Source organism: Ciona robusta, chromosome 2 (assembly GCF_009617815.1).
Source record: "Ciona robusta chromosome 2, ASM961781v2".
NCBI classification, from domain to species: domain Eukaryota; kingdom Metazoa; phylum Chordata; class Ascidiacea; order Phlebobranchia; family Cionidae; genus Ciona; species Ciona robusta.
The window spans coordinates 2,690,382-2,709,579 of NC_143236.1; the positions used below are offsets into that span (position 1 = coordinate 2,690,382).

A 19,198-nucleotide genomic window follows, 5' to 3' on the forward strand; every position below is an offset into this window, starting at 1 on the left:
AAATTCTTATGTCCCAATATTGACCTATAAATCCTAAATTTTTGACGTCGCGCGCTAACTTTTTCATAACGCGGTGGATGAACTCTACCATTAACCAAGTTAGCGTCGATGCTCTCAATTGTAAACTCGTTCCTTATAACCTCGTTAACGCCATTTATCACGCAGTCCCGTCTGACACCCGAAGCGCCCTTTCCCACTCAAACTAATTCCCTGCTATGTATATACTGTTGTGTAATCGAAATTTTACTAATAATAAAAACGATGTTATGGTGTAACAATAAGAACGACTATTAGAATACGAATAGAAGAGACAAATACAGTCGCTGTAACTGAGGGTACAGAACCGTGTGATTTCTTTCCAAAACCCTAGATAACCCAGAGCAGGAAACGGCAAACGAAAACTTCTAGATAGTCCGGCGCCGTGGTATAGTGGTTAGCGCGCCTGCCTGTAACCCAGGGTAATGGGTTCAAGGCTCGATGCTGCTACCATTGTGGGCGTATGTGTCCTTGGGCAAGACACTTAACGACAAATGCTCCAACCCAGTGGTTACTAATGGGTTGTCTAAATTATCAGAAATACATAAAAAAAAAAGAAAGTATCCAAAAAAATAATTACCCACAAAGTAACATACATGGTAACTCGTAAGCTGGCACGAGGTGTTAAACCCGTGTGATAACAACTGTCGTTTTCCCGCCACGCGAGGATAAAGCAAGTTACATTCATTCATTCATTCAGATAACCTCGACTAGAACGTAGCTTTAGACACCCGTGAGCGCACGAAGTCAAGTGCAGCACACCTGCAATCAGCTCAATAAACCAACATCGGTTGTCTAAAGGTACATGGTAGTGTGATACAAATCAAATGTGTTTCTGACAGACATTCAGGCGTCTGTCACAAACACTGCAATAGCATTACCAAGTATGGTGTGTACTTTTATACAACATAGAATATTATCAGTTAGTGCACGGGTTATGTGTGACAGTGCATCACGGAATCGCATACATGAATAAAATTTCGCTTGCTTTTACCAATCATAACTTAGTTTGTGAGGGCAAGTTTTGGTTGCTGGTATAACAACATATATGCGAGCCCGTGCATCTGTACATCAATATATCATCCATACCAAAATACAGAGGTCTAATTGGTGTTACTTGAAACTTGTAATTAAAACGTGACCATTTCCTTTCGTATTACTTTTTTTAGGATGACATTTTCTATGAGGTTAAAAAAACAAAATTAAACCACAGCTGTATCTGTTTAAATATGTTCTAATTCATTCGAGTTGAAAGACGGGCGTACGCTTTTATATCAATCAAACTTGTGGAAAGGAATGTGTTTCAGCATGCACTTCTTTTAATAAGCTGAAAGGAATGATGGAATTTCGCTCGCTTCAGACACCAGAGCTGTGTTCCAGATCTTCGTCGTGTCATGAAATTTCCCGCCACATTCTAACATGTCAATCCTGTACTCGGCATGACTGGCAAGTTTGTTGTACATCGCAGCAGCTGTACGGAACAAGGTATGTTTAGTCGCTTGCGCCTGCGCAGTAGGTCCGTAACAATTCTAAAACTGCGCAAATGATTTAAAACCTATCAGGTATATATTGCCTCAAAACACAGTGACTCGCATCGAAATGCAAATTCACCTCAGTTTACATTTTATATATAGTGGAGTGGGGAAAGACGGGACACTAAAGCACAAAATAAAACACGAGGAGTTATTGAGCGATTCGTACAACAAATATGGAAAAAAAATTAATCAAAAGGTTTGGTAGACTTGGTTCTGTTGCGTGTTTTGATTAATAATTTAAATTACATTTCCTCAAAAAAGGTACCTCGTTTGCATTTAGTGCTCTTTTCAGACCAACCCAGTTTCAACTGAATAGCCAGCACTGCACTTGTTACAGATGGCAGAATTGTTGCTATAGCCGTTTTTTGAGCAGTTGGTAAGACATGTGTGGGAAGTTGAAATACTATCACCTAATAAACGACAAAACATTAGAGAAAAGCGGGTTGGTAACCATGAAAAATTACATCATCGGGTCATATTAATGCCTTCTGCTTTACCGCATATACTAAAATGATTAGTCATGGATTAAGTTTTAGTATAGATGGCAATTCGGACAATCTGTGAGTGGCCATTAGGTGAAATAGATTGCCGTAAATTGTCTCCCACAAAAACAAATACACTCTGGTGGCGACACCAAGCCACGAATCCCTATGTTCTATGATTTAACCATAACGGGTCCCTTTAAATAGTGCATGTCCGCTAAGTCCGCTAAGTCCGCTAAGTCCACTAAGTCCACTAAGTTCACTTAGTCCACTAAGTCCACTAAGTCCGCTAAGTCCGCTAAGTCCGCTAAGTCCGCTAAGTCCACTAAGTCCACGTCTGCAATATTGACTATGTCCGCTATTTCCACGTCTGTAATATTCACGTCTAAGATGTCCAGTAGTAAGCTCGCTTGGTCGTGATATATGATTTATGTGTTATCCAAGTCAAAATGATTTTATTTTGTCTGCTTGGTCACACTAACAAAATTCAGAAAAGTTTACAAAGGCAAAACAATGAGAATTAACGGTAAAACGACAGTCGTTAAAACACGGTTAAAACGGGCTCACGGTTAAAACGGAAGTACAAAAGGGCACATTTAAGTAACATTTAGAAAAACGGTAAGGATAATGTCAGTCTGCAGTTTATATTATGTCTATGATCAATTTAGCCCCATTTGATGTGCGTTATACGATTTCTATGAGCGACATGAAATAACTCATGTTTATATACGGACCGGGGTTTATATCACAGAAATAAAAAGTGGACTTAGCGGACTTAGCGGACTTAGCGGACTTAGTGGACTTAGTGGACTTAGTGGACTTAGTGGACTTAGCGGACTTAGCGGACTTAGCGGACTTAGCGGACTTAGCGGACTTAGCGGACATGCACTAATTAAAGGGACCGTGATTTAACAGCGAGAGTTCTAACCGTTATTACGTGTTGATACAGTTTAAAAATTCTATTCAATTTATTTTTGACCTACCTGTGCTACTTGTATAGAGATGATCAACAGGGTGACTATGAGGTTTGCGAGTTTAAAAACTCCAGTCCGCTTTTTCCATTTCAAGAATTTTTCCTGGAATCGCTTCCTTAATTCTAGTAGCAGTTTCATGTGGTCTATTTCATCGGGATTGGTGATCTGGTTTGCAACATTTATATGGTCATTGTTATTAAGAACACTGATATCGTTATACTACTATAGTACTGTGGTACAAGATGGGTTACCGTTATAAACACCAAAAACTGGCGCCGTAGCACAGTTGGTTTGCGTGCCTATATATCTAACCCAGAGGTAATGGTTTCAAGACTCTTCGCTGCTACCATTGAGGGCGTATGCGTTTGTTGTTTCCGGCCACGCGAGGATAAAGTAAGTTACATTCATTCACACATTCAAAATCCATTTCCTGACCGTGTAGTTTTAAATTAACAAAAAAAATTAATAATAACTTTTCAAAGTCGCCGAGACAGTTATAATTTTTGTAATTATTTCTTATTTACTACCATAAAGGATTAGAACAAATAAATGAAAACATGTCCCGTCTTACCCCACCCTATGTATGACAAATGGATATCGCCTGTGCCTAATACAAACGCTACAGTTAATCAAAAAATAATATAAGTATAGTCTATTAAAAGTAAACTTTTACAAAAAAAAAATTATAAATATTACTCTCACCTTAACTTCTCGGTGCAGTACAGGTGCTTGCTTCTTTTTTGGTTCGTCAGAACTTTTCTTTTCCGTGGAAGCTTCTGGTGAAAAACAAAAAAATAACAATTTGCATCAGGGCCAAATATTACCAAAAGCAATTTGAAATTACGTTTATTGGGTGCGGCTGCAGAGATAAGAGTTGTTGTTTCAACTTGGCTTGTTCCGGCACTCGTAGTTGTTGCAGCTGACATGGTAGAACCCGCAGTGGCTGTTGTATGAGTGTCCTTGTGATCGGTAGATAAGCTTGTCGTTTGTAGCAGCGGTGCTTTATTAAAACATCACAATTAAGCAAGTCGTAATTGTTATTAGGCAATAGGTCTATTTGTCACCACTTACTTTTCTCACTCTTGCTCATTTTGTTAGAAAAATGCCGTGTCACTAATTAGCTAACTCTGAAAAATGCGAACTTTCGCCACACTTCTGAAAAAACTTTAAATTAAAACTTATTATTAATATGTTCTACAACAACATTTGCGGCATTGTGTAAGTTTATATCGCTGTGGGAAATCTCTGTTCTGTTCGTTTCTATACGATAATGAAAAAGGATGTGAGGCCTTTTGCTCAAAACAATTGCTCTTAGTTTTCCCAGGCTAACATTACACCACTGAAGCTTACTAATTTTTACACAAACGATTTGGGCGTAGTTTTACGCCTTTAATACGCTAGCATTTTGGCGGCGGGTACAAATTATAGCCTATACTGTCAAGTTCCAATATCCCAATTTAAAATTAAAACTAAATTTCCTACGTAAAGGTTAAGGCTTGGTTCATCTGTTCTGGTTGACTATTCAGTTATTTTATTTTCTTCAGCCCGATCAGGAAGTACCGGATATTTTGTGCCGATAGTATCCCATCTTATCACAGCGTGCTATATACTGTAAACACACTATTCCTTCATCTCTCATGACTAGCAATGTTTATACTGGAGTCTAAAGATTCATTGGGACACTGTTATATCTAGAATTCATAATTACGACCGGATAATGCATGCTCAACAAGTTCCTGGGCGCCGTATTAATCACTTTATTAAGTTAACCTATAAACTGACAGGGTGTGTTTATACAATATAAGTAGTCTACATGTAGGCTAATCTTATACTCAAAAAATGATGCAGCAAATGGATCAAAATATGCTTGAAACAAAAAATAAAGAAAATGTTTAAAATTGGGCTGTAAGTTTATGTAACAAAGCAGAAAGTTAAACCAGCGACGGGTTGCATATAGGCTATACGTCACGTACAATCCATTAATCGCTTTAGCATCCTGTCTTTATATAGAACGTGTTGTTGGAAACATTAAGGATGGCTAAGCAGTAAACAAAACTCAGTGGCGCGCTAAGCACTAATCACGACGACGTAAAATCTATTTATTTAAAAAGTAGGGTGGGGGAAGATGGGACATCTTTAGCACAGAATATCTAAATAACCTTATCGTGTTTTAAACAGTTACCAACGGTCTATGGGATATAATTTTTTGAATGTTCTTTGTTCTAAGGTGTTCCATCTCCCCCCACCCTAATGTATTACCAATTAACCACATTTGAACAATTGAATCGAAACATTAGTTGCAATTTATATAATGTTAGCAATATAGCTTAGCGGTATGTATATTACACGGCGATATATCCAACATGGCAATATTACAAATTTAAGCATATAATTCGGGAACATAGTATATTACAGATATTTCACTAAACAGCAAGATTTTACATGCCATAAAAAATTGTTTAAACCTTCATCGAATCGAATCGCGTACGTGAGCAGGTGCAAACGGAGTTGCCCATTCAAACTTGGACGTCAACCCTTCAGCGCTGCGCCGTCTAGCGACAGCGAATGCGGGCGTTCGCATAGTACGACTTTCCTTTCGTAATCGATCCGAAACGCGACGCTGCAGTGAACGACCCGGAGACGTCGCTTTCGGGCGGCAATTGGTCACAGTGAAGGAGTCGGACCAATTTTGAATAGTTGGAAGTGTAGGACGAGCAAGAGACGTCCTGATAAAAAAGCAAAATGAAATTAAACCATTCTTTGGAAAAGAATGCCAAAATAAGTATTCTCACAGATTAGTTTCGGTTAGAGCTGCTTTTCGTTTCTGACTTTTAGTGATGCGAGTTATCCGTAAGTTCCGCAGTATCACCCGCCATTGCGCGATTTCCACCCCGCTTGTGTCAGGAGAGGAAAGGGAAGTCGTGATTTTTGTCTCATCTCCACCAGATAATGAGTATACAGGGTAGATGGTGGAAGAACTGGACGACTAAAGATGTTTGGTGAGAAAGGAAATCAGAAAAATTAATTCTCATGAATAAGAACATTTTCGGATTAAAACTACTGGTAAAAATCTTTACCCAAATAAAAGGTTGGTAATTTAAAAACATAGGAAAATGGATCAAATGTGGCTAGCATTCTTGAGGCATACGGGTTTATCCGCTCCCAATGATCACTGTTGAGCTTTAATGATAGAATAAGTTTTCCTCCTAAGTCTGACTTAGCATTAATTAAGAATCGCATTCCACCCGAAGTAAGTTAGTAAGATAGTTAACAACCCACACACTGATACCACAAATCCAGAAACTATTAACACTATAAAGCTACTCACTGCTTCAGAGATTTCTGGTAAAACAACTTCTGCCTGGAAAAGAAATCAAAATTAAAAATCACAAAATACCAATTAATGAATATTTTTACCTTCGGCTGGCTGGAATTTTTTTACTCTCGCGTGGCGGTAAAAGGACAGTTGTTATAACCCGGATGTTCTGTTTCAAACACCTCGTGCCAGCTTACAAGAAACCAAGTGCGTCACTTTTTAGGAAATTTGTTTTTACTATTTTTAACTTTTTTTTTAAGTGTGACTGATAATTTGGACACCCCATTTGTGACTACTGAGTTGAAGCAATTGCTGTCGCTTGCCCGAGGACACATGCGCCCACAATGATAGCTTGATCTGTGATCCCATTACCTCTGGGTTGGAGGCCGGCTAACTAACTAACTGTGCCACAGCACCACACTAATAGTGTTGAAATGAAGAATACAATACCTAATTAGTACCAAAAACAAAACAAACAAACAAGTTTAAAAAAAAGAGAATGCTTCTTATGATAGAAGTTACAAAACATAAAAAGAATGTACAACCTCTTTTTTAATTCTGACAGCAGGTTTGACAGATATCTGTAAAAAAAGTTGTTTTTAAAAATTTATTTTATTTTATAGACAACTTATAAAATCAAACCTTGGCATAGATGGGGGGAGGTTTGTATTTCTTTTCAGGTATCGGGGAATCAATCTAAAATAAAACAACAAAAAACGATAAATTAGCTAATAAACTGTGGACAAAAAATTAGGTCTAGACCATCAGTAATAAATCAATTAACACTACTAGAGTTCTGGAGCATTTGGTGTAGTATTGAAATTATAAATTTAGCCAAACCATAAGAAATTTATGCTTGATTACGTAGTTCAGTAATATCTTATATACCTTTGTCTGGTTTTTAACAAAAAATCCCATACATCTGTTTATTGTTTTAACCACTATAATGCTGTAATATATGTTTACTACCAAATAGTATGATAAAAAAAATTGAGAACATGAATCATTTTACTCCAAACCGTATATAAACATACCCTCTGCTCAAATGGTGGTGGAATTAACACTGTTGATTTTGAGGAATCACTGGAAGACAATTTATCGCGACCACGACTGACCACAAGCGATTCAGATGACTTGTCAGTTCCCCCTGAACCATTGGTGACCGGAGATACCTTTGAACCTTCTTTTGTATCCTGAAAGAAAATTTATTTTAGAAAAATGGTTTTCACATATGCTGCTACTAATATGTGTCAACACTACATACAATCTCAAACTCAATACTGATCTATATGTGTGAGTTCATATGTCAAAGCATGCTAGGGAGCTTAAGATTCCAGCTTGATCGTTTGTGATTCACTAAACCTAACGATTTTCTACCATATACAACTTGCTGCTTTACTTTCTGTTTCTGTGTAAATTATAATTCTGTTTCTCTGTTTTACTGTAAACAAATACTGAATACAAATGATCATTCCTAAAAATTTCACTGCCAACAATATTTTAACACTAAACTGCCCAATAAGTTTTATATAAGACGTTACATTGGTTGGCGCGGTTTCAATCGTCTCCTTCCATGACTGGACGGAAGCAACATCTGATAAACTCGGACTGATCATTGTTTTGCTTTCTTTCATGATAACTCTGCTTGCTAATGTAAAACGAGACATATTTTTGTCAGTTTCCAATTTATACTAACACTTATTTAAAAAACACCACCTGTACCCAAAAATTCATGCTTTGGTTATTTAGTGTTAAATTGTTGGATCGTAAACCCAAATGGTTTCTCGCATACCACTAGTAAGACCTTCATGTACCACGAATGTTTTGGGTACTTTGGATTAAGAACGGCAATTTTAATCAAAAACATATACTATAAATGATTTAGGAAGATTTGACTGACCTTTAACTGGGCCCACTTTATGAAGGTCGTGCATACTCTTCGATGTCGAAACACGTTTCATCACCTTCAGCAGTTGAACACTTTCTTTTCTTAAGTTTTTCTCTTTTGAGCGAGTTACGTCCAATAAACTGAAAACGTTCCGGATAATTTTATTTTAAGATTACAACTAAACTCATATTATGAAGCTCTAAATAAGCAGCACAAATTTTTGTATTGCAATTACTAAGATATAAAAAAACAATAACATGAAATAGAAAGATAGACTTGTGGTTTTGTAAAAATGTTGGTAAGGAAAATACTGTTGCCACAATTCTATAAGGATTAATTTTATGTCAGTTAAATGAAAAACTGCAGTGAAACCCCTGGCAACTTGTGGTAAATATGTATATACAATTTAAAATTGCATTTTAATTAGAAGCAATTTACCTGAACCTTGTAGAGGAATGTTTCTTGAGTGTGTTGGTGAGGCTTACGGGTCGAATGAGAGAAAACTCTTCTGTGTTCGACATGCGACGCAATTCATTCACCAACGCTAACTCTGATAGAAAGTTGGTTTCTGAAATCGTAAACTGATTTTTAACTTCGTGATGTAATAATAAATAAACAAGGAAATAAATATGAAAATAAGTGGGTTTACCTGGAATTTGGTTAGGTAGAGAAACATCTGACCGCTTTTCTTCAATCGATGGCCTGTAATTCAAATCTGTATTCAAGTTTGTGCTACAAATGCGATGCAGTATGTCCTTGCACAGAAGATTGAAATTGTTCTAACTGCATATTCAATGACAGATTATGGAATTTTTTAGCAATATAGAAAAAAGAGGTCACCCATTAAGTAGCATACATGGTAAATCCCAGACCTAAAATAGTACACATGTATTATAAATCAGAATTCCTCAGCCTTCTAAATTGCTCAAAAAATTAAGTTGCTTTCATTTATTCAAATAAAAACACTACCTTGGTGGATTGTAATACAGAAAACCATCTCTGTCTGACCCACTGCTATCTGTAGATGTTGTGGAGGGCTGGAATACCAGAGTGTCGAATTCTTGCTGGGGCATTTTTATAACACTCAATTTCTGTGTCGAAATATCCCGAATCGAGTCTAGTAAATAGGCCTATTATATTACCCCAAAAGGAAGTTGAATTATTTAGCAAAAACAAACCGGTTTGAACAGGTTCTGACGGGATAATAGGGGAAGGTGGAGCAATCACTTTCTCCACGTTTTTCTTGATAAATGAGTTTTGCTTTGCAAGTGTGGGCCTGCAAAATATAGTTAAAATAGAAAACATGCAGAATGTGTGTGTGGGACGTGTGTACAGTATACTTACATGACAGATGGTTTCCTTTTAGGTTTGGGTGGAGGTGGCTTCTCAGGAAGCAACGGCAAAATAAAACTTGCCCACACCTGGGGATTACATAACAAGCGTGAGTGGGGAAATGAGGCCCACGTGCCACTTTTAGTGAAATTTTGTATTTCATGTTACAGAACATGAAGGGGATTAATAAAAGAAAAGTATAATTAACCAAATTAGGAAACATAAAGTGATAAGTAGAAGAAAATCACTCAAACAAAAATATTTTTTTGTTGACTTTATACAGTAATATAACAGCTGCAATTGATTGGGGGCTCTTAAGCTATTGCTCTACTTTACTTTTGTTGTCTAAAAGAAATTGTAAATTGTTTATATGTTTAATTTCGATGTGCCGGTAAAGAAAAACTAGTGAAGTTTACTAACTTTAACAAATGATAAACTTTACTTTATTAGCTCATTAAAATTAAACATATAAACAATTTACACTTTCTTTTAGACAGCACAAGTAAAGCAACCCATTTTTTTAGTTTTGTTGACATCAAGAAGTGGGGCGCTAGAAAAAGTGTTACAAAACCATTGAAATAAAGAAAAAAATAAAATCATGAAAATCTTACAGCAACATCAGTAAATTCCACTCCAGCTTGGAGCAAAGAAGAGCTGATGATGTTGGTGGTTTCATCTTCATTGATCCGTGTGTGGAGGAAATCACCAATACTCATCATCTTCGAGATGTGGATGAGATCTTCCACGGAGATGAGAGGAGACAATTTGGCAATGACGCTTGATGCAAATGAGATTACTTCCGGATCTTCTGAAATGCCAGACCCATCCGACTTCATGAACTGTGGCATCAGAACGGATAAGATCGCATCCTGAATGGAAGAATGAAAAAAATTAGAAAAAAAATAAGAAACTATTATTAGTGTTTAAAAAATTAGAGATAAAAATAAATATTATTATTTTATTTCACAACAGGTAGAAGCAAAGTTCTAATTAGTCACAATATGAGTGGAATGAAAATAGAAGTTAATTTTTTTTAAAACAGCAGAGGAAACAAAATTAAATTTATGACGATATTTTTACTGAAAGATCAGATGTTAGAAACTGTATTACACCTGATGACAATAGTAACAAAACAAAGTTTAAAAAATAAAACAGACATAATTTTTTTAAAATGTGCGGGTAAATATATATAGGGGTACAGGACATATTTTATTATTTTAGTGGACTCACTTTAATAAATTTAATGTTAAATTTAGTGATGACTTCTGCTGCTGCTATCTGACATGAGGCATATTGGCTCAACAATAACTTAGAAAGATTTTCCGCAAACTCGGACTCTATTTCTTCAGGGAACAAACTGGGAAAATCACAATTTAAAATAATTGTAAAAATAAATGAAGTAGGACTGTGTTATTTTCGAGTTATGAAATATTACTGCAAGGGTTTCTATTATTTACATAAATTAGGAAACATTTTTGAGTAACCGGTTAATTTTTAAGGCAATAAAACTGAACTGCTCACTTAAAAATGTTTTCCGAAATTTTAGCTTAAGAAAAAACTAATTTTAATAATATAACTAATTTTGTTAAAAAATCTAAAGTCAAATAATAAATAAATCCTTACTTTTCACCACTTTGTTCCATATATTCAGTACAAGCATCATGTATAAGCGAGAGGTAGTGGCAAACCTCTGAGGTTATTTTTCTTCCAGACTTCTCAAGCACAGAGGCCAACACAGGTAGCTCATACTCCAATAAATCCACAGTGATCTTACGTGGACACCACATTTGTCGACTTACTTCATTTAAAAGTAAACTCAGTTTATCAGGTTGAGGGGGTGGGGTTGGGGGCGTGTCATCAACTATAGATACAGGTTCAGGTTCAGGTTCTTCCACTACTTCGGGTTCGGGCTGGATTCAACAAAATAGAAACAATTAATAGATAAATCTGATAAATTCAGAATTTAACCTATTTATGTCCCAGTGGTCGGGCAATGACAGTTATTAAAACAAGGGCATTATGTTTTTCTTTTTTTGTGTGCATTAGAAAAAACATTGCCAACCACTGGATTAATACTATTGCCGTTTAGTGTCTTGCTACAGAACACATATGAATTCACAGTGGCAATTCTTGCACCCTTATCATCTAGTCCACAACCATTCTCATGCTTTCCAACAAGCAGTAAACATACCGAAGGTGTTTTTACAGGTAGTTTCTTTATTCTTGGTTTTCCTCTCTTAGGAGTTATAACGATCTTCATATTTCCTTCTTCCCTTCTTCCTTTTAAATATTTCTTTAGTTCAAAATGTCGAAGCTCTCTGATTGCTTCCCACTGACCACAGTTGCTCGCTGTTGAAAAATAAATTACCCCAAATCCTAGGACACATTATAGTATTATTGTGAAGATTGAAGAGAGCACACAATACTAACAAGTTCAATATACAATAAATGGTGGCACGATTTTTACCTTTAAAGAACTAACACAAATTTGCGTCACAAATTTTGAAGGAAAACAAAACGAACTTAACATAGGTATTTATTCAGAAAAAAATATTTAAAAGAGTCATTATATAACATTTATGAGGTCCTTATCATTTTCCATATGCAACATATAGTTTAAGAGAAACTTATGAATAGGCAATATTATAAAAGTTCAAAACTTACAGAAACCGTAATCCTCAATATCAGACCATCTTTCTTCACCACTGCTGCTATCATAATGCATGTACTTTGTCAAGTCCCAATCTGTGTAGACAACGGAATTTTATTGATATAAAAATATTTTTTAGTCAGAAATAATGAAAGATATTCGGGTATTCTGTTAACCCTAAAAGCAATTGAAAGTTTTAAGTTTTGAAAAGTTTTTTTTATTTAATCAGTAATAAAATCTAACACAAAGAAAAATGTCGCTTACCGGAAAACTCATCCAAAACATATTCCTGTGAGTATTCAAAGCCAATGGTGCTTGATGAAATGGAAGATGGTATTTTGAAGAAAGGTGGAGGAGGTAGGGGAGGTGGGGGGAAGACTTTCTGTCGGATGACTGAGTTTGGTATATATCCATCTGGAGCTATCGGATATTTTTCCATCTTTTCAAGATCCAACTTTGAAACTTTAGGAGTTTTGTGAAATTTTAGTCATACATGACTAATCAGAAATGTTAGTTTTATAGCGAGAGTTTTATACAAGCTTTTGCTTCCAATATAGTAGAAGGTTGGTTCAATATTTTGGTTCAATATAGTAGAAGTAAGCAAGCACATTGGTTTGTTAGTCTCGCATGGGCAAGTATACTTATACAATCTAAAAATGCCACAAATTTTAAGAAACTGCTTATCCAAGAACAGAAACATAGCACTTAAGCAGTTTTGAATACTGATATATATATATTAGATAAAGGAACTAAATATTTGTATCATACTGAGTAATGCAGCTTTGTCTACATTGCGAGATACAGGGGCTTCACGTTTCTGCAAACTCGTTTCCATAAAAACTTCTTCCTAAAAATGTTTTTGTTTAGATAAATCCCACAATCAGTGAAATGTTACAACAGCAAGTTTTAAACCTGTTCCTCTTCTTGCTGAAGTTTAAGATACATTTCCAAAGTTTGTCTGTTTCGCCGAACTGTCTTCACTGGTGAGCTCACTTCTCTTTTCTTTGGAGTTGTAGACCACTTATCAAATGGTTCTGTTAAAAATAGTGAGCTGGATGATGCTGGTAAATGTAACAAATGTTTTGCAGAAACTAAAACAAGATTAAAGGGTTCCACCATTACAAAAATATGTGAAACATCAAAAATAAAAAGGTATAAATAAACTGAAACAAGATCTTCATCTTGAATATCTTACCACTTTCCTCTTCTTCCTCACCCCCTTGGATGACACAAACCATCTTATCCGTTGATCCTTCCATTGGTATCGGGACTTCAGGTTCCAACTCTGATATCCCAAACTAACAATCAAGCATGAAGAAAATAGATTCGCCATTGGTATTAAGAAATGTCAAAGGATTAATCCGACTTTTATTAAACAATTAGGAACAGACGATGCTAGGAATTGGGACAGTATTTCTTTCTTATGCTATTAGCTACACTTGATTTTTATGCGTATTTAGTGGTATGGTGGTATCATACAAGTGAGAAATGAGAATTGTCAAATAATATAAGTGCTGGATCAGGGTTAGGTGAATATCACAACAACATTAATAAATGTTGCCAAAGGCACACACTATAACTAATGCAAGCTAGTAAAGTTCAAAGGTTTAAGCAATGTTTCATTTATAAAACATTGTCTGATTATACAGTACAAAAAACCATGCAATTACTAATATACTATACCTCATCTGCAATTGAGAGAATCTTCTCCAAATATTCCGTTGGTAGATAAGCATGAGCTTCCATTCTAACAATGTGATTATGCAATGAAGCAAGAAGATCTCTTCCATTTGCAAAACACACAGATGTGACCACATCACCAAGTAAGACTTCTCTTATCTAACAATTAAGGAATATCAGCTGTATTTTTATCAGAAATTATATATGCAATTTTACAATAATCTTTTAAAATTAGAAATTAATTTATATTTAAACAAATTTGGATTTTTACCATGTGAAATTATAAAATTACTACATCTGCAGATAATACACCTTAAATGTATTTTTATCAGCCTAAATTTAACTTAAGAAAAAAAATTTAACCTAAGACTCACTAGCTGTCCTTCTGTGTTCCATATTTTAATAAATTTATCCTTAGAGGTTGTAGCAAACAACTGAAGCAGATGAGACTCACTGACACTTGTCACAACATCTTTATGACAGAGTTCGGGATCAAGTGAGATTCTCTTCACATGACTGAGCAGTGTTTTGCTTCCAGCAAATGTTATTTCAGCTGAGTTTAATGATTTTAATTACCCATGATACAGTTAACAGCCTTCCTCATTTTAATTTAGTCTACTGTATGGCTTACTAAAGGTATGTGTTAAAAGCTACACTAAAATGCCTTATCAATGATTTAAATATATTCTGGCCGCCTAACAAATTACTTGCATCGTAACTAAACTAAAGATTACCGTGCTCGATTCTGATACAGTTGTAGGAACCTTTGGTCCGATATTTAATAGTCATTAATTTAACCTAGTGGTCATAAAAAGGTCGGCCAAATTATCATTTACATTTTTGTGTGAATATTGCTAGTGTGTATTACCAATTTAGATTTAAAAATAAGAAAGACTCAGGACAGGTTGGGAACATGTCAACTTATGTATATAACATTTAACCAACCTCCTTTCATTGCTTCCATCTGTTTCCATTCCGCTTTATGCAATTCAATCACACCGTTTATGAATCCAAACAATATAACATTATTAGTCAACCCAATACAAGATGAGACTTCACAAAGTTTTATGATTTTCAACTTCTGCATCATGATCTGTCAGAAAATGGATAGTTAGAAAAATACATAGAAATAACATTTACTTATGTTGCCAATGTCAAATTAATATCTAAGACAATAGAAACCGAGGGCATTGATCTTAAAATCGATAGGCTTATTCAATATCTTGGTTTAGATTTAAAAAAATAAGTTTAAAACTTTACTTGTAAGTATATGGTATTGTTGGTATCCGCTGTTGATGCTCTCCATATGATAATCCTCTCATCAGAGCCACAGCTTATAAGCGTGTTGTGTACAGTTTCAGATTTGTAGCGAAAACTGCCTTCAAATGGAGAACAAAGCAAAACCACTTCACCAAAATGTGCCTGAATATCAAATGTTTTAGGCAGATACATAAATGAAAAAAGTGAAATCTAGAACAATGTTTATAGAACCAGTTTATAATTTGTTTACTACATTGCAAATTATGTGCATATATTAGAAATAAAGGCCTTGGCTTAGCATAAGACCTATTAAGCATGTTACTGAAATATATATAGTGTATAAAACTAACACACAGCCCACAGGGACATATTCACAACTTAAACCCGAAGTTACCTTTATATCGTCCATAACCAAGTACGGTCCAACATCATTGATATTGGTTTTGCGACGCACGCCTATTTTTCTTCCACCTTCACCTAATACAATTGTAATTATTAGTTAACATCACTTACATGCATATATTAACAACGATTGATGGCAAGCTGTAAAAGTTTTTAAAAATAACAAAAAATCATGAGCAAAATTATGCTACAATTATAAATCACTTTAAAGTCACCAATGGTGATATATTTATAAATAAAAGGTCTCACAGTGTAAATCACCATACATCAAGTTAAAATCACCTTCAGTTCTTGGTTCATTTGACTTTTCACCCCCATCATAAAGTTTAATGTACCCGTTATCCAAACCAATTAACACTGCTTGTAATCGTTGTCCTTAATAGTTCAAAGTTTTATTAAAACATGTATATAACAACAAACACAAAAATATACCAGTAGTTTCGCTATCAACATCAAGATAGACTGGCATGACCACAACTGACATAATCTGTAAAAAAAACACAAATAGGTATTTAGGTTAAGCAAATTTTTTCATTTGTAAACAAAGTTTCTATGAAAAAGTATATTAAAGGGCAAGTTTGCATAAACTGTTGAATATTCTTATAACAGGTTTGGTCTTCCTGCATAACTGACCTTTTGTTTTCTTTTTCCTGGCTTTACTATGTTGCCTATCTGTCCAGGATTAACTGAGCAATCATACTCCATGAGCTGACCATCCGACAACACTACATAACAATTGTTTCCATTTTCCTCTAAATCTACATGCACAGATGGCATGTCGAGGTCCGGCAAGGGGTATATAATGTTTAACACAATACCAGAAACTGGAGATACAGCCATTATACAGTGGTCATCCAACATACATACCAAACGAGTGTCTAGGACTTTATTACTAGCTAGGTGCTGCTTTTTATCAGTTTGTTTATCTTTCACTGCATCTTGCTTTTCACATGAATCAATATCTCCTAAATCTCCATCACCCACAAGTTGTTTCAATGAATTTTCGTTCATTTCATTTTTATCTTTTACTTCAGTCTTATCCTCAAACCGATCCAATTGTTTCTGCTTATTTTTATTATTTACAGATGGCAATTTCTGTGTACCTACAACTTGGTCCTGTCCATCCATTGATCGATACACACTACATAGTCGAAAATATTCTGCTGCAGAGCTGAGGGTTGCAAATATTGAGAACAAGACGTTAATATCAAATATACGAATATAACTATCAGTCCTGTAGAGAAGTCTGTCGTTTCTTACAACTTGCAAGTCTAATATACTTTCTGATAAAGTGGTTTCACTGGATAGCTCAAGTGTGTCAAGTCTCCACATTCTTAAACAGCCACTACTTTGAGACCACGATATTAGTATTGGTTGTTTGGATAAGCTTACAACACCAGTTAAACCATCGCGGTGACCCGAGAATTTGTGGATCAGAGCTTTGGCAGCTGCAATGCTAATGTTTGTTATTTAACTGTTACTTATTAAAGTGAGTATGCGACATTACTTTTATTTTTAGTATTTCCATTTCAAATATATTAAAAAGTGAAATAATATCGGCTTTAAATTAGCGTACTACAAAAAGAAAATAAAACTTAATTTTTTATCGAAATTGAGTTTCAAGTTTTTTTATGAAAACAGTAAAATGAGCAACTGAGTAGAGTATCTGACCAAACTACAGCACACTTAATATTTCATAATATACTTAATAAGAAAACTACACGTACCAGTATGATAAACATGAATTGTCCCATTTCTCGCTGCAGTTATAAAGTATGAATAAGGTCGATAGAAGGTGCAGTAAGTTAGTGAAGCTTCATGGGTGTTGTGGATCACCTCTACCTGTGTTCGTGTCACCATGCTCACAATATACACAGCTTGATCAGTTAACACAAGCAACATCTTTGTTGATTTGTCGTATACCAATCGCCTCACCCATTCTCTGCTGACTGCAACACAAAAAAAGTCATATATCACCAAAGGACAAATTAACTTACAGGCAAATCGGTGTGGGTCACTCTATGTTTTAGTCTGTACGGAAAGACACACTATAGAACCTGGAGAATAAAAAAAAAAAAAATGGCTTTGGTTGGTAAAATAATCTCAACTTATAAGAAATGGAGAAATGAGAATGGAAGAGTTGTTGAAGTTGGAGATTGGTGGGATGGATGATAACACCCTGCCGTTGGTTATTGTGGATCGTGGTGAGTGTGTTTTACTCCAGTTTAAGAGAAGAGAATCATGTAATCTAAATATTACAAGCAATAAGGAATATTTACAATTGACATCACATGTGAGATGAGGTTCCATCTCCTCCACAGGAAGTCCAAACTCAATGAAGCGGACTTTCCACGACATTACAAATCCTTGTCCTCCAGTGATAAGTTCATCGAAATCTTCCAGATAAATCATACAAAGGATACTCCGTTGAACAGTAAGACGAGTTTTCTCCTCAAATGTTGTTCCATTGTAGCCACGGATGGTCAGATCTTCACAATAACCTGGTAAAACACGGCGTGATCCTGAATATGTTATTTAGTAGAAAATGTATATACATATTTTAGATTTCATTTTCTGATTTTCAATGCCCTACACTCCTCCAGAATATATAAGACCATGCAATGCTAAAACATAAGTTAACGTAATGATAATTGATTAAGAAATTGGACCATGACTTATTATCAGTAGGTAATGGATTAATAGACAAAATTATTCCATTGTTTATTAATATTTATTTCACATTGTGACAACAGTGTTTACCTTTATTTTCTTTTGGTAGTATTTTCTGAAATTGCAGCCTTTTTATCTACATTAGTATATATGTGACAAAACTAACTAGAGAGAATCTAAATTATTCACCAATACAAGCATGTTGATTTGGAATCCAGATCATGGTCTTTAAACAGTTCTTTATTGGAAAACGTTTTTGAATTTTTGACGTTCCTTCCTGAGGGTCCAATTTCCATTTAGTTACAAAATTTCTGCCACTCTCCGAAGCCATATAATTCACGAAATAATACTCCTGCAAACTCTTGTTTTCTCTGCAATAAGCAACGCTGAACACCGGACTTGGAAAATGGGAAACCGAGTTTTTCAATTGCAGACCAGATTCGATGCACAGTTCATTGAGGTTTGAGTTACATTTATCATGCAGAGCATTTTCTATATCTTCTCGGGCTTGTTCCCACGATTTATACGCTTTCCTTCTTTTCATTTTTAAACGTTTGTAGTGTTAGTTTTCCAGAAATAACTGACAGGCTGCTGATATTTGTTTTGAACCTGCAACAGAACAGCTGTGCGATGTATGACATCACAGATGGCATTCATTATCAAACGCAAAACATGTTTTAAAATAGGGGGAACTCCCTCGCGTGAAGAACACAATTTGTGAGAAAAAAGTAAGAATTATGAATTGTCACTCACAAAGATAAAATAAAATAAAGTTTTCCCAAAATTATCAATCATATAGTTATATGTAGTTATTTGCGGGCAAGTGTAAGAAACAGAACACTATATAAAACGAGTATCGTTGCCCACCACGCAAGGATAACTAAGTTATACCCATTTTTACGCTCATGTTACCTTTTATCCAAATATGTGCGTAAAAATCTACCAAAGAAGAACAACTGTTCAACGAAAAAAT

General features: G+C 35.2%; 2 protein-coding genes across 4 annotated transcripts; both read right to left on the reverse strand.

Moving 5' to 3' along the window:
* Positions 1-227: 227 nt before the first annotated feature.
* LOC149740085 (uncharacterized) lies at positions 228-4,651 on the reverse strand. Of its 2 annotated transcripts, none has more exons than XM_089872574.1 (6): positions 4,099-4,651; positions 3,872-4,027; positions 3,730-3,800; positions 3,037-3,192; positions 1,837-1,981; positions 228-1,507 (listed from the first exon to the last, which is right to left on the reverse strand). In XM_089872574.1, the coding sequence occupies exons 1-6, from the start codon at positions 4,115-4,117 to the stop codon at positions 1,356-1,358; spliced, it is 699 nt and encodes a 232-aa protein (XP_089728700.1). In that variant the 5' UTR covers positions 4,118-4,651; the 3' UTR covers positions 228-1,355. The 2 variants fall into 2 exon arrangements, with proteins under 2 accessions (XP_089728700.1, XP_089728699.1); XM_089872573.1 differs by having other exon boundaries at positions 3,730-3,803; positions 4,099-4,631.
* A 109-nt stretch (positions 4,652-4,760) lies between these two features.
* LOC149740086 (uncharacterized) lies at positions 4,761-19,114 on the reverse strand. Of its 2 annotated transcripts, XM_089872552.1 has the most exons (33): positions 18,415-19,114; positions 17,835-18,056; positions 17,283-17,504; positions 16,189-17,003; positions 15,988-16,042; positions 15,838-15,930; positions 15,548-15,630; positions 15,154-15,315; positions 14,839-14,986; positions 14,268-14,446; positions 13,897-14,052; positions 13,409-13,511; positions 13,126-13,247; positions 12,982-13,060; positions 12,478-12,675; positions 12,228-12,308; positions 11,755-11,912; positions 11,187-11,473; positions 10,794-10,920; positions 10,175-10,432; positions 9,576-9,652; positions 9,410-9,507; positions 9,201-9,348; positions 8,881-8,933; positions 8,670-8,799; positions 8,244-8,371; positions 7,885-7,991; positions 7,378-7,536; positions 6,986-7,039; positions 6,889-6,924; positions 6,356-6,388; positions 5,820-6,013; positions 4,761-5,753 (listed from the first exon to the last, which is right to left on the reverse strand). In XM_089872552.1, exons 1-33 carry the CDS (start codon positions 18,767-18,769, stop codon positions 5,495-5,497), a joined length of 5,379 nt encoding a protein of 1,792 aa, XP_089728678.1. In that variant the 5' UTR covers positions 18,770-19,114; the 3' UTR covers positions 4,761-5,494. The 2 variants fall into 2 exon arrangements, with proteins under 2 accessions (XP_089728678.1, XP_089728677.1); XM_089872551.1 differs by lacking the exon at positions 16,189-17,003 and having other exon boundaries at positions 18,415-18,490.
* Positions 19,115-19,198: the final 84 nt, after the last annotated feature.

Bases quoted from the DNA above. Each gene is read 5' to 3' on its own strand.
- LOC149740085 (XM_089872573.1), bottom strand. The intron at 3,804-3,871 runs GTAATTTCAAAT...GTTTTTCACCAG, and splicing joins TGCAGCCGCACCCAATAAAC to AAGCTTCCACGGAAAAGAAA. The intron at 1,982-3,036 runs GTAGGTCAAAAA...GTCGTTTATTAG, and splicing joins TCTCTATACAAGTAGCACAG to GTGATAGTATTTCAACTTCC.
- LOC149740086 (XM_089872552.1), bottom strand. From the start codon at position 18,769: ATGAAAAGAAGGAAAGCGTATAAATCGTGGGAACAAGCCCGAGAAGAT. The intron at 14,987-15,153 runs GTAAAGTTTTAA...ATTTTCTGACAG, and splicing joins ACAATACCATATACTTACAA to ATCATGATGCAGAAGTTGAA. The intron at 7,992-8,243 runs GTCAGTCAAATC...GTTTTACATTAG, and splicing joins TAAAGTGGGCCCAGTTAAAG to CAAGCAGAGTTATCATGAAA.